This window comes from Argopecten irradians, unplaced genomic scaffold (assembly GCF_041381155.1).
Source record: "Argopecten irradians isolate NY unplaced genomic scaffold, Ai_NY scaffold_1228, whole genome shotgun sequence".
Classification (NCBI taxonomy): domain Eukaryota; kingdom Metazoa; phylum Mollusca; class Bivalvia; order Pectinida; family Pectinidae; genus Argopecten; species Argopecten irradians.
The window spans coordinates 1-15262 of NW_027188694.1; the positions used below are offsets into that span (position 1 = coordinate 1).

At 39.1% G+C, this 15262-nt stretch overlaps 1 protein-coding gene and 3 pseudogenes across 1 annotated transcript; 2 read left to right on the top strand and 2 right to left on the bottom strand.

Moving 5' to 3' along the window:
• Positions 1 to 3: 3 nt before the first annotated feature.
• Positions 4 to 1768, top strand: LOC138314030 (uncharacterized; the record flags this gene model as incomplete). Its single annotated transcript, XM_069254228.1, has 4 exons — positions 4 to 69; positions 456 to 553; positions 779 to 904; positions 1723 to 1768. Coding segments are annotated over 4 exons (336 nt in total), but the record flags the coding sequence as incomplete, so codon positions are not given.
• A 91-nt stretch (positions 1769 to 1859) lies between these two features.
• LOC138314027 (uncharacterized) lies at positions 1860 to 3826 on the top strand (annotated as a pseudogene).
• Positions 3827 to 4097: 271 nt separating this feature from the next.
• Positions 4098 to 4976, bottom strand: LOC138314028 (uncharacterized; annotated as a pseudogene).
• Positions 4977 to 6978: 2002 nt separating this feature from the next.
• LOC138314029 (uncharacterized) lies at positions 6979 to 8419 on the bottom strand (annotated as a pseudogene).
• Between the last annotated feature and the right edge of the window lie 6843 nt (positions 8420 to 15262).

Genomic DNA, 15262 nt, shown 5'->3' on the forward strand with positions numbered 1-15262 from the left:
GATCCAGAGCAGTGCCATGTCCAAGGAAGGGTGCAGGCCAGTATGCGTGATAGGAGTTATCATGTAAATGTAAGTGTTTATCTACCCTTGGGATAAAGATAAATCGTCTCATTTTTATATTTTTCTAGTCGTTTATTTGGATGGTCAATGAAACTAGTAAAGTAAAACAGCTAATTTACGATTCAGTCTTGATACATGTAACTTATACTCTACATGTACATGTACATAATGATGTATCCATGGTACATGTATAGATCCATGTCTGATGTAGACCATTACAGTCGGCTATAGGACCAAAGATTTGGTGATTTCATAATATCAATCTTCCATTTTGATCTCAGAAAATGTCAGATTATTATTTCACAAACTCACAATCAAATATGGTAAGGTGCTCCAATTAAATACACAGTAATAATGTAATAAAACATTATTTTATTACTTTCATTTACTTTCAGATAACACTAGGAGACAATTATGTTGTTGACAACAGTATTTGTGATTGTGTCAATGGACAAGACAAATGCCACCATAAAGCATCACTGCTATTATATGGGTATGCACATTTTCTATAGCTTGAAAACAATTCCTTTAAATAAAAGTAAGTACTGTACATGTTCACTCTACTCACAAAATCACATAACCTATAGATTTGAACAGGTATTACGGACGTTTCATAGACATAAATACAGTGTACATTTGTAATATTCAAATACTAATAAATCAACAAGACACCACTTTATAATAACCATTAAATTTATAAAATACACTCTTGATGTAGGTACAAAAATGTCAGCAAGACCGATGTCCGTGCTTCTTGGGTTCAGCATCCAAAGAGTGCGCCACCGAAGAAAACACTTCCAATGGATGAACTATTCCCACCTCAACCAAAACTAGCTAATTACAGGTAAGGTAAAACCAAACAAATAGTCTCAATATCATGATGCTATATGTATGAAGTAACGATTAAAATTTGAATGCAGCATTTAAATTATAAACAAGTATGTATGTTCATGATATTTTTAGAGCAACATCACGGCTAGTAGAAGATGGTGACATTGCATTTTTGAGGGAAAGGCTGACTGGCCTTGGTCGATTTTCAGGTGGATTTCAATGTTTCATGTTGATTAATGGTTTTCATTCAGTCCCATTTTGTTTTGCATTTTATTTTTATGAATATTTCTATTTTATATGTTAAATATGTACCATATTTATAACTTACTCTGCATGGCCCTCTCCTAATGTGAAACTATCAAAGTTCGTTCTTGTACATTGACTTTTATTACTTATAGGATTTAATAAACACAAAAACTGAGTTAAAATTAATAGTCACGAAGACGGGCTTGTTTACATATTATGAATATGGTACATTGATCATCTTCTATCATGTTTTCATTTTAGTTCATTGTTTTCTTGAGCCATTATACATACATGTATAATTGTTTTTAGATAAGCTAAAAGTATGGTACAGAGTCGACCCTGTTTAATCTTTTGGAATAACATACAGTACTAGTGATACTACATGTATGAGGTTTTTTCCCCTGATACATAGATATACAGATATATAGCTATGCAAAGATAGTGGCACCAGATGGACTGCATTCTACTTCAATATTCTATTATAATCAATAGGTATTCTTATTACTCTCAAAAAATCTTAACTGATCTTACATAGCCCATTGATTTTTTATACAAAAAAATTATTTCATTTTAATATGATTTTAGCAATGCATTGGATAATCTCAGAGGAACCTCAAGCACCACAACTTAACATTTCCTGTGTGGAAGACCTGCTTTTGGATGAAAAGTTCATCAGTTCCACAGACAAACAACAGTGGCTCAGATCACATTTAGAAGTTTCAATGGAGAAGATAGGGGAGGTAAGCATCTGCATGATATAGGTATAGCTTAAAAAAAATGATTATAGTGAAATTTTGATCCACATCAACCAATAAATTTGATTGCCTGTTTGTGAAGTATGCATCAAATAATTAAAATAACAGATTCATAAGGCTTTTGAAAATTTAAAATTTGCCTTTTATGGTATACTTATTGGATTTTTACTATCTTTTAAAGGTTGCAAAATTGACGACAGGCCAGCGAAACAATCATTTATGGAGTCTAGTCAGGAAGAATCGCCTAACTGCATCAAACTTTGGCCTGGTGCTCGCTGCCATAAAGAGGAATAGGTTAGTTTCATCTTATACACTGTTTATGTATTTGCATAAAATACATGTAAATATAATTAATTTCTAATCAACTACAGTTTAATCAACTGGAGATGGAACATTAAAGCAGTTATAATTCTAAATGCTTAGCACAGTTGTGTTTTCAATCTTATAACTCAGGACAATACACACACCCTACCAGAGTAATACACATGCACATAAATTTAATATACATGTGCAAATTTGTTTTTAAGTTATTCTTTACATAAAGTTGTAATTACAATAATTGTTTTACATCTTCTACTTTATATCTTCCTCTAAACTGCTCTACATGTTTTTAATTTGTGACTACATGTGTATTTTTTCTTTTATTAGATTCCCTCCATCATTGTTTAAGCAGATATTTGCGTCATACAATTTGTCCACAAAAGATGCAATATTGTGGGGAATAAGTAATGAATCTACTGCAAGGGAAAAATATTGCTCCTATGGGGATGCAGTTGTGGAGGACACTGGTAATTAAAAAAAAGTTAAATGAATGGCATGTTGAAAATATTACCTCTATACAACATTATAATATGGAGTCATTTTACACAATAAGTTGTCTTTAAAGCTCTTGTCAAATTAATCAATTAACATTATGATATAATTTCATAATTTATGATATTGTATGTTATATACACATATTTTTTTTGCAAAAGGTTCCCTCTGCATTTGAAACAAACCATTAAAACTAATTATCTATAGTTAAGAAGACTTAACAACTATGAATAAAGCATTATTAACATTATATTGGTTCTTTGTTTGTAGGAGTATGGCTACATGAAAGTGGTGTGTTTAGGGGCAAGTCCAGATGGATTGATTCGGCGCTGTGCTACCCATAACTATAATCACCAGGTGGCACAACTGACTGATATTATAGAAGGTCTGAGGATACAACCAGCATTGTTGGAGGTCAAATGTCCATTTGCAGCCAGACATATGACTATTCCTGAGGCCATTGGATCCATCAAGGACTTTTGTCTTGGTAAAAAAAGTTATTTGAAATTCAACAACGTATTTTGAGAAAAAGAAACAAAGTCATTGAATTTTTAGCTATCAGATTGGGATTGGATATAGCCTACCTTCTACTAGAGAAACTTCGTTATGCTTTCCTAATTTTGATTTTAATAGTACTTAATCTTAATGTTAAAAATAAAAAAAATCATCAAAGCACTCTTGTGTATTTCCTTAAGTACATCTAACTATATCAATCAAAATATATTTCCGGTAGTGTTTGCACTTTATCAGTGTTATTCTTCTATCTTTTAATTTGTTGAATCAATTTAAAGTTAAATTGAACAAAAAATCTCAATGTAATATTTTGTTTTAAGAAATCAAAGACAATAGCATATTCCATAATCTCTGATAACTTCTATGTTGTTGCAGAGTATCAAACACATGGAGGAAGAAATGTTTACAGACTGAAGGAGGACCACAAATACTTTGACCAAGTTCAGGGTCAGCTACATATTGCCAACAAGTCTGCCTGCAATTTTGTAGTTTGGACAACAAAGGACAACGCTATAGTCAGAGTACTACATGATAACAGCTGGACTCCAAACATGTCATTATTAATTGATTTCTACTTTTCTAGAGTATTCCCATTAATTCAACAGTGATATATGATTATTATAAACATATAATAGATAAATTGTTTGTTTGTACATCAATAGCTATGGTTATTTAGGGCAAAAGAAGTGTAGCTGTCCAACTGATCTGTCCTAGTTTTGTTTAACAAGCAATCAACAGCTACATGTATGCATTTACGGCCAAACTACTAGTAAGAAACCTGATGAACTGTTCTTATCTGTTCTTTTTCTAGATTACCAAATATAATATTGAATGGTTAATATTACTGACAACAGTACTATATACATGTACTGAATATAGTTAATGCCCCTGGCTATAGCTTTCAGCAATTTCTGCAATCATTGGATCTTGAAAATTGACCAAAATAGAACAGACTTGGAAAATCTTTGTGCTGATTTGTCTGAATTGCTGTGGTATATGGGATAGTATTTCAAAATTCTTTATTCTCTCGTTCACCCGCTCCACATGAATTCTAGATCTTCCAATCTTCCTACATAATTGAACTTCTGCGGGTGTGTACTGGCCCTTGTCTTTTAAGAAGGGAGGGATGTTAAGGTGTACACCCGAAGGGAGGAGGGAGTGATTCGTTAAACCCCTTGTCTGCTAGGATCATATCACCTGCAGTCAGCTGAAATAGCATTTTGCTTATGCTCAACTATAGCGACATCAGATGTACTGCCTGGATATAGGTCACTAACATACACAACAGCTCCATTTGGAGCTACCCCTGTAACAGCCTTCACTGTGTGCCTGTTTTTGTATGAGCTGTATGTTTTTGCCATGAGCAACCATATCCTGACCTGGCACATCTTGTGTGACCTCTGTCGCATCAATAACAAGGCGACAACAGTTGAAGTCACCAAAACTAGAAGGCATCGAGGATTTGCATTTAAGGAGGGATGGGATGTTGTTCTTTATCATACCCTCAAAAAATACCTCATGCAAAGCATAAATATGTGTGGTAATTACATTATGTACAGTTGCTTTGCTGGTACAAAATCTTTCTGCAATATCTAAAAGTGGGGATTCAGTTTTAGTTTCATCATAGTCATTAGCAGTTGGTCAGTCCTTGAAAATGTTGCAGGTGTCCATCCATCTAACATATGTAAGAGGAAACCTCTGAAGCGTGGTGTCAATGACAGCAAACATGTCTGCCTTCAGTGAAGTGTACATCAGCATCTTAACAAAATGTGTATAAGACACTTAGAAATTGTTTGACTGAGCTGTCAGATGCCAACTCCATCTGTGTGTCTGAGTTAAATCAAGTTAACATTGAAATATTAGATTTATTTCTTATAATATTTTTTTATCTAGCTAAATCAGCATCAAATTTTAAAGAAGTGCTACTTGTAAGTACTTCATTCAAGGTCACAAGGGTCAAATAGGGTAGAAGTTTCAAAATTAAAGACTTTAATGACATTTGACTTAAATTTAGGAAAGGTCTGGTATGGTACAGATAAAGAGCTTTTATGTATCAATAAGAACTTTGGAGCTATCTATACTATAGTGTAACGTGATCGGGTCTATCTTTCGATAGACTTCACGAAGTGAGATATCTGGTCTTGGTAACAGACCCTGGTCAGTATTACTGGTCTACTCCTGGTACACGGAGTATAGATTTCTTCAGCCTTTGGTCACAAGGCCCTCAAGGTTTTGTAATTGTTTTTGTACCACTCAGTAATATAACAAATGCCAGATAAACAGTTAATTGTAATTTATTAAACGAAGACAAATAGATAAACAGAGTACGAGTTCGTCATAAACACTTTTGTCTACACAGGCCACAATGATTCTCTCTCACGTAATACTCATTACAATGTATTTTCTACTAATACACCACAAATAATATATTTAATTAGTTAGTATAATGATAATTTACTCTGTAAATGACGTATGACGCTATCTTTCTAGCCTCAATCAATGTTCCTCGTAGCGAATGTAAACAAAGATGTGTAAAAGTGACCTACAGGGGAAACCCCGTACTATAAACGGGAAAATCCCCTATTACTAATCAGAATAAATCCGGTATAAATATATGGCCTAACATGGTATGATGTTCCCTAGAGAAATAGAGAATGAGTCACGCCCGAACCTGGTCAACGGTTTCTAATAATAGAAAATACCTACTGCTCACTTCAGCTGCTGGGTTGTGACTGGCGTGTATTCCTACCTATGTCCCGAAATTCGCCCGGACATGTCCCGAAAGATTCACGTGCCGGGACTGTAATCTGATTGGCTACTAAAGATGTAATGACGACATCCGGTAGTGACATGCGCAGAAGTCACTACCGGCAAAAAGCATGTTGTCAACAATAAGTATTGATTCTGGTTGATGAAAACGACTAACAACAGCAATATATGACGACTCACAAAGGTTACATATGCAACGATGGTTCACAAACGATCTACTAGATTGAGGTATTACACAATTTCCTACTGACAACAATTATTTACAATATATCGACTCATAATTCGTACTCGTATTTCTCGTCTGTCACACGTCAAGCTTACTGAAACAACGTAACACACTCTCGATTCTCGCACAGTTTTATATACAGAAGACATCGTGTAATGTGAATAACACGTATGTGGTATGGCGTGAACCACCTAACGTTACAATACCCCCAACGCTCTAAATGTCCGCCCCGGAAACAGTTAAATATGAATATAATTAAGTAATATATACAAACTTGAGTGCTTTTGGCAAAAGATGTTGCATGCCTATACATATTAGGAATACAATTTATAATAAACTTGATAATCGACTGATGTATAGATTGCATACAACCAAAATGTTATAATAATATACATGTACAATTCATTCTTTTGATTATCCTTAAAGCACCTGTATTAAATCTATTTACATTATACGCCAGGATTAGAATTGAAGGTAAATAATTACTACCATATATTCACTCACTCACTTCCAATTCTCCTCTCATTCTCTACACCTGTTCTCTAAGCCTATATTCTCACTACCTGCTCACTCTGAACTCTCCGTCTGTGTCATGCACTCCCTTGTCCTCTTGCACTCTGGATCTCTGGTCCAAAAAATCTGTCAGCTTATACACAGTTCCATCTGGCAATATGGCTTCCTCGATCCTCTTCACGCCAAGGTATCCCACAGGTATGAAATATCTCTTGAGAGCACCTCTGCGACGAGCGGTCACCCGGGTAGATCTCAATAGCTGCGCGGTCTGGCCTTGTAGGATGGAGCTTGGCGCCCCCAAAAAAAACGCGGATCCTCCGCTAAAATATCCATCCCGTCTGTCCTTGGCCCATCCGCCTGACTCTCCGACATCGTTGACACGCTAGTCTGCTCCTTCTGATGTGATTCCATCCCGTCTGTCCTTTGCCCATCCGTCTGACTCTCCGACATCGTTGACACGCTAGTCTGCTCCTTCTGAGGTGATTCTTCGGAACGCCTCGCCGCCGCTTGGTTCCCAACTTTATTCTTCTCCGGGGAAGTAATGGTTGACGATTTGAGTTCTATACCACTTTAAGATAAAGAGTTTGTTTTGGTTTCCGTAGACACCGGAAGATCAGGGGTAAGATTTCCTTCTCCCTTTGCTGCCTCTACTGTCTGAATGTTGAAGGAAATTGCCTTGTCCTTAGAAATATATTCTCCATATCGGCCTCACCGGCTGCTTTCCATCCCATGGCCTCTGCCACGACCTGGTGCAGTTCACCTTCCTCATCCAGGCTAGATACGGGGAGATCCATCCCACTCTGATAGGCAATCAAGCGGGGAAACCGATGACTCTCTCAGTAATCTTTCTTGTGGTGGAGTTCCCTGAGTCTGTACTAATGGAGGGAATACTACCTTGGAGGACATCTTAGGTCGTTGTGTTAGATTCCTGCGATGAGTTCTCTCGTGGTCCCTCATGCGATGACGCCTAGCCTGAGTCGTAGTGTAGTCACACAGATTGCACTTGATCTGAGGGCCATGGTCATTACGCTTGTGGTGATTGAGTCTATCCGTGGTGAAAAAGCGCCTCCCACACTCCTCACACTGATGTCTGGGGGGGCTCTGGTTGCCGGACACATTGATATTTATGGGCTCCGTACCGATAGGTGCTGGCCCATACTGCTTCTGTAGTCTTCTGTAACATATCAACAAACATATTATTCTCTATTATATGTATATAGAAGGTATCTTCATTTTATAATCTTATCACTAATAAAATTCTCTTCAGTGTGCTTATGTCCTCAAGGTTCTGTCTGACTCTGGTACAAACCATTTCTTAGCCTCCCCTTTATACGGCTTCAACTTGTTAACATTGACTACTCTAGTTTTGGCATGAGGTCCTCGTTTCACACAATAAACCACATCTGACAGCTGTTTAGTTATGGTGTATGGTCCCTCCCATGGTTTTCCTAACTTTCTACTACCCCCATAGGATTTGTTCTCGTACATCCAAACTCTATCGCCTATCCTAAATTCTGGGTCCGAGGTTTTTAGGTCGTAATACTTTTTCTGTCTGTCACTGGTCAAACGCATCCTATCCCGGGCATGGTCATGAATTTTCCTCATGCGTTCTATCAATTCCTCCACATATTCAGTATTGGCAGTGTTGGTCTCTTTTCCATTCCTTGGTGGCCTTCCATATAGTAAATCCACGGGTAACTCTACTTCTCGCCCTAACATCATCATAGCCGGACTCTCCCCCGTGCTCTCTTGTACTGATGATCTATATGCGTACATAACCAGGGGTAGGTATTCCTCCCAATCCTTTTGATTCTTGCTAATTACCTTGCTTAACATATCCTCAATAGTTCTGTTCAACCTCTCGACTAATCCGTCGCCCTGAGGATGGTAAGGCGTTGTACGAGTCTTTTTCATTCCCAGTTTTTGACATAATTCCTGAAACAAGTTGGATTCAAATTGTCTACCTTGATCAGAGTGTATCTGACGTGGTATTCCATAACGAGAGATGAATTCTTTAACTAAAACATCTGCCACCGTGGTTGCCCTCCTGGTTGGGTATAGGGTACGCTTCTGCCCATCGGGTAAAATAATCTGTTATGACCAATACATAGCGATTTCCCCTTGGAGATTCTGGGAAATTGACCATAAATGTCTAACGCGACTCTTTCCATCGGGACTCCAACTCGATATTGTTTCATCTCCCCTAGTGCTTCTCCGTGGTTGTTTTTCGTGCCTGGCACTCCTTGCATCGGTCTATCCATCTGTGTACCATACGTGTTAAACCCGCCCAGTAAAATCTCTCTCTAAGGCGAGCGATAGTCTTGGTTAGGCCAAGATGTCCGGCTCCACCCCATTATGAAGGCTTTCCATGATTTCACTTGTCCAGCTTTTTGGTACTAAAACTTGCCATTCCTCCTCATCTGTCTCCTCCTTTATCCACACCCTGTATAGTATTACCCTCTCTGAACTCTATGCGCTTCCACTGGGCCCAATAAAACATTTGACCTCCTTTGTTGACATGGGAGCTACCTCTTACCACTCAGGCCGTTTCCCCCACGCCGTTTCATTCCCCACATGTGTTTCAGGTTTGGGTCCCCCTTTTGACCTTCCATCCACTCTTCAGCTGTGTGACCTTGAAACCATTCGGTGGGATTGTTTCTAGTCTTATTTTTCTAATTTTCTCCTCTCTACTATCTAATGGTTTCTTGCCGTTTCCTCCAACATGCTCATTGGCCTGATCTGGTAATTCTTGCAAAATTTACCAGCTGCCACAGATACGTCTAGATAAACCATCAGACGTTAGCATGTACTCTCCCTGGTCTATGTTGTACTTGATAATTGTAGGTATCCAAGACCTCCAGCCATCGTGCTAACTGACCTTCAGGGTTTGTTGAACCTTCTAATCCAGTTAAAGTGCTCCATGGTCAGTTTCGTACTACAAGAACTCTGCCCCATATAGGTAGTGATGGAAGTGTTTGAAAGCCTCGACCACTGCTAATAGTTCTCTCCTTGTCACACAATACTGCCTTTCTGTTTTGGATAAGGTCCTACTGAAATAGCAAATAGTATGCTCTCCATCCTCCTGCTGTTGTGATAACACTCCACCAATTCCAAACCCACTTGCATCAGTATCTAATATGTATGGTTTCTCGGCATTTGGATACACTAAAACAGGGGAGGTATCTAGCGCCCCTTTTTAACTGTGTATAGGCCTGCTGACATTCTTCTGTCCATATGAACTTCATCTCCTTTTCTGTAAGCCTGTGTAATAGTTTTGCTATTGTGGCAAATCCCCTGATGAACTTTCTATAGTAGAAACTGACGGTTCCCAGAAAACTTCTCACCTCTCTAACACATTTAGGTTGTGGCCAAGTATCTACCATTTTTGTTTTGGCTGGGTCTGGTGAGATGCCTTTCTCCTGCACCAGATGTCCTAGAAATTTAACTTGTGGTTGTAACAGTTTACATTTTTTCGGAGAAATTTTTAAGCCAGCTGCTTTTAAACTTTTCTAGTATTACATCAAGTCTCGCCAAATGTTGTTCAAATGAGTTTGGAAATATGATGATGTCATCGACGTATATCAAACAGGTGTGCCATTGCTCGTCTCGCAGTATACATTCCATCAGACGTTCAAAGGTAGCTGCTGCATTACATAGTCCAAACGGCATTGATTGGAACATCATATAGTCCACTAGTAGTGACAAAAGCAGTCTTCTCTCTGTCCTGGGGTTTCAACTTCAACCTGCCAATATCCACTCTGTAGATCTAACACCGAGAACCAACTGGATCCTCTAAGTGTGTCCAGGGAGTCGTCTATGCGTGGTAATGGGTACGAATCTTTTATAGTAACCTCATTTAGCTTTCGATAATCCACGCAGAATCTCCAGGTGTTATCGGACTTCTTAACTTATACTATTCCACTGGCCCATGGTGATTTTGATGGTGTAATAACGCCTGTCTTCAACATCCTCTGTATCTCAGCCTCAGCATCTGCTCTTTTAGCTAGAGGTATTCTTCTGGGTGCCTGTTTTATAGGTGGCGCGTCACCGGTCTTTATCTTATGTTTTACAATTCCTGTCTTTCCTAGGTCATCTTTGTTCTTGGCAAACACTGTTTGATGCTTGTTTAACAGCCTCGTAACCTCCTTAATTTGGTCATCCTCTAGAGTTGTTTTACAGGCATCTAATACTTGCTCTAGGTGAGCAGGGAGGTCATTATTAAGGTTTTCTTTTTCCTCGCTTATCTGTTGTATATTCCGTATTTTCTCCTTAGGCCCTGTCATTTCTCCCAAATTAACACTCTCTACTTGTTCTGCCCTGATGGTTTCACAGCTGGCTGCAGTGACTTGCTTAGGTATGGTCTGGGGCTTATCAGTCATGTTCATCACCCGTACCGGAATAATGGTTTTTGTAGTGTCAAATACACGTCTAACCCACTAGGATTCCTTTGTCCTTTAAATATTTACTTCCATTTTCTATAACTGCATCTTTCTCTACTGGGTAATCCCCAACAATTTCTGCCGGAACTATGGCCTCAGTGGCTGCTGGCACCACCACCCTCTCTGCCATTCTGATTCGAAATACTGCTTTTTGTTCTCTGACTTTCTAAATGACACGGTACTTCTCGGCCTTTGAAGGTGACAACCTCTTTACCAAGTTTTATCTCGCTATCCTGCCACTTTAGGAAGTCATAACCCAATATTGCTGGTACCTCTATATCCGCCACGATCATCTGGCATGGCAAGTAGATCTCCTTGGATCCTAAGTGGAAAAATGGCCATTCCCATGGGGGTCACTAGCTCTCCATCTGCCATCTTCAATTTTCCGCAGTCTTTTTCTAATGGGGGTTTTACAACTGTCTCTGGTAAATTCTTATACACCCTACTGTGCAACACCGATATTGCTGCACCGGTATCGATCAGGCAATCTATATTTTTCTTATAAAGCTCGCCCCATACGAAAAGTCCATCTTGACTGGTTCCTTTTCCGGTTATCTCGAAAACATTGTTGGGTCCCATGACACTACACTCTTCATCGGCTGAGACATGACCCTCTGACTCAGTCATTACTGGTTCAAAGGAAGGCTTTCTGTCTGTCTTGCCTCCTCACCTGACCAAACCTTGACTTTGATACCTTTGACCTTGACCTTGGAATATTTGACCTTGTCGCTGACCTTGACCTTGCGACATATTTCTATGTCTATGGCTCCTATTCTTGCGACAGTCTCGCGCGTAGTGTCCCAGCTTCTGGCAATTATAACAGGTTATTCCTGCTCTACAATCCACTGCCCTATGTCCAGGCTTGTTGCATTTTAAAACAATTCCTATCATTCTGGCCTTGAGTATATTTACTTTGCTTGTTTTCATTTTTTTCTTTATCCTCCGTGGCCTCCATTCTCCTCAGTAAATATTCTATCTGCTCTACATTTTCTTTTACTATTTTTGGGTCAAGTCAGGAGTGGTCTCCTCCTCCTCTACCATTGTACATTGTCTGAGATTGAGGCGCTTAGAACGCCCTTTATTTTGACCTGCTTTGAAAGCCTCATACTTCAATGCTAGGTTCAAAGCCTCATCTACATTTTCTCCACTACCTTGACACACTGCCCATTCCATCTCTCGGTCATTTAGGGGCATCTCTGAATATTTGTACCCCCAGACTATCTCTGACCTCAGATGGTGCTGTAGGGTAACCTAATCTAACCAGTCGTTTTACATCCCTGGGCCATAGCTACCAATGGTTCCTTGTTTTGACGTACTCTGGCCTCTACCTGTGCTCGGTACATCTCGCATTGGTTTTTGGGTTCAAACTTAGCTGTAAGTACTGGTACAAGCCTGTCAAAATCAGCTAAGTGTTCCTCCTTAAGGTCCCCTAGTATGCTGCGAGCAGGTCCTGTCATACATGAAGCTAGTCTCAAGCTTTAACCTCTGTAGACCACTGGTTTATAGTTGACACTAGGTTAAAGTGTGCATAGATATTCTGTCCAACTGGTTTCATTACCATCATAATTGGCTGGTTTGTGAAAATGTTGACCTGGCCACTGTGGTATTATGGGTTATCTTGACTCTGCTTCTAATTGGGCTCATTGGTTCTCTTCCCCGAGGAGCTATACAAATATCCCTAATTAGGTGCTCTAAGGGTTACCATCTCCATTCCATCCATCTCTGACTCTGGATATGGGTACCCTACTATTCCTCACTTGTCTGTCATAGGAGGGATTAGTCTGTATCTGACTAACAAACTCTGGTCTCGAGTTATATTCATAACCCTGGTTATCATTTTCTGATCTTCTTGTGAAGTGTAGATTGGTCTCTGACATGGTGAAGAGGGGTTCCCTTACATCATTTTCTAAATGGTTTGACTGCTGACTTTCCTCTTGGTTTCTCAGGTCCCCCCCTGTGTCATTACCTGGTCATGTTGATTTTCTCTCTCAAGGCTCCTTTCTTCTCGCTGATTGGGTCCCTGTTTTCCCATATTGATGTCCTGATCATTCGAGATTAATAGTGTACTGGTATTATCTGATGTGTCTGGTCTATTGGTCAAAGTCTCCAAACTTTTCTAGGAACTAAGGAGCATAGCAATTTGTTCATATCTATTATTATTCTATGGTCTAGCTGTCCCCTCCCAGGTTCTTTCATTTTTCCATTTCCTTTATTCTTTAGTAACGGTATCTCAAATTTCCCTTTCTAATGTTCACTTAAATTCCCTTCTAATGTCCTGACATTCTCCCTCAGAGTCCTGAATTTCCTCCTCATCCTTTTTCATGCTCCTCTTGATAAGGTCATATTGTCACTCTCAACTTGGATTTCCTGAGCTATGGTTGGTCCAGGGATATTCTCTCCTCATGACTCTTGACCTCGTCCAATTATCTTACCAGGTTTTCTTATAAACCCTTCTATCCATCAATTTTCCTCCTCTTTTTCATGCTCCTCTTGATAACGTTCTATTGTCACTCTCAACTTGGAATTTCCTGAGGCCGAATGGATGTCATGTAATTCTCATCCACAGACTCGTCCCTATATCTTACAAAGGTTTTTCATATAATAACCCATCTATCTCTCGGTTATCTCAATAACTTCCCCCTGCCCTATTTCCCCATGTTTCCCCTTCTCCACTGCTATATTTTTCTACAACATAGGTCTTTTTGGTATGTTGGCCTTATATCTTTCCCTACTGTCCCTTAGTTCTCCTAAGGTCTGTCCTCAGCCCTTTTTTATCCTTTCCTTGAATGTCCCTAGTCCCATCTTGACCTCAAATTAACCAAGTAAAATATATTTTAAAACTGGCAAAAAAATACTGAAGTGGATTTACAAAACTATACCTGTTTCTCAATTGGTTTCTGGAAAGGAACCCACCGCTGCCACCAAATGTAACGTTATTGGTTCACGCTATAACCACAAACTGTGTTTATTCCACATTACAACGATGTCTTCTAGTATATAAAACTGTGCGAGAAAGTCGAGAGTGGTGTTTACGTTTTTTCAGTAAGCTTGAGACATTGTTGGACAGACGAGAAAGTACGAGTACTAATTATTAGTCGATATAGTGTAAATTAAATTGTGTTTGTCAGTAGGAAAGTGTGTAATACCTCAATCTAGGTAGAAGCTCGTTGTGAATCATCGCTGCCATGTGTAGCTTTTGGTGAATTCGCAAATATAATGTTGATTGTTAGTATTTTACTCAACTGTAATCAATACTGTAATGTAGACGAACATGCTTTTTCCGCCGCGTAGTGGCCTCCTGCGCATGTCACTACCGGATGGTCACGTCATTGCGTCACTAGTAGCCAATCAGATGACGATCCCCTGCACGAGGAATATTTCGGGACATGTCCCGTAGCTTTTCGGACATTTGGATTGAAACGGCACAGTGCACGACGCCAGCACTCGATGAGAGTAGCATGAATTATATAGGGCTCGGAACCGTTTGAACCAGGTTTCGTCGAGGCGTGACTCCACGTCTCTATTTTCTCCTAGGGAACAAGTACTTGTATTATGGTAATATATATAGTTATACCGGTCCGGTAGGGTAATTTATAGAGTCGTGGGTTTTCCCCTGAAGTACGTAATTGGTTTACATTCTGCTACCAGGAACAAATGATCTGAGTGCTAGAAAGATAACGCACCGTCTATTTAAGAGAGATAATATCATTATCTAACTAATTAAATATATTATTTGATGTGTATCTAGTAGAAAATACATTGTTAAACTGAGTATAACGTGAGAGAGAACATTGAGGCCCTTTCGTAGACAAAAAGTGTAACTCACGAACTCGTACTCTGTATATCTGGCTTTAGTCTTCTATTAAGAAATTAAACAATTAACTGTTTAATACTTGGCATTTAATATATTACTGAGTGGTAACAAAAACACTTACAAAAACCTTGAGGGCCTTGTGACCCTAAAGGCTGAAAGAAAAACTATACTTCGCATGTACCAGGTATAGACCATTGACACTAACTAGCGGTTGTCTGTTACCGAAAACCAGTTTTCTCACTTTGGTGTCATGGCTATCGAAAGATAGACCCGTTCACGTTAC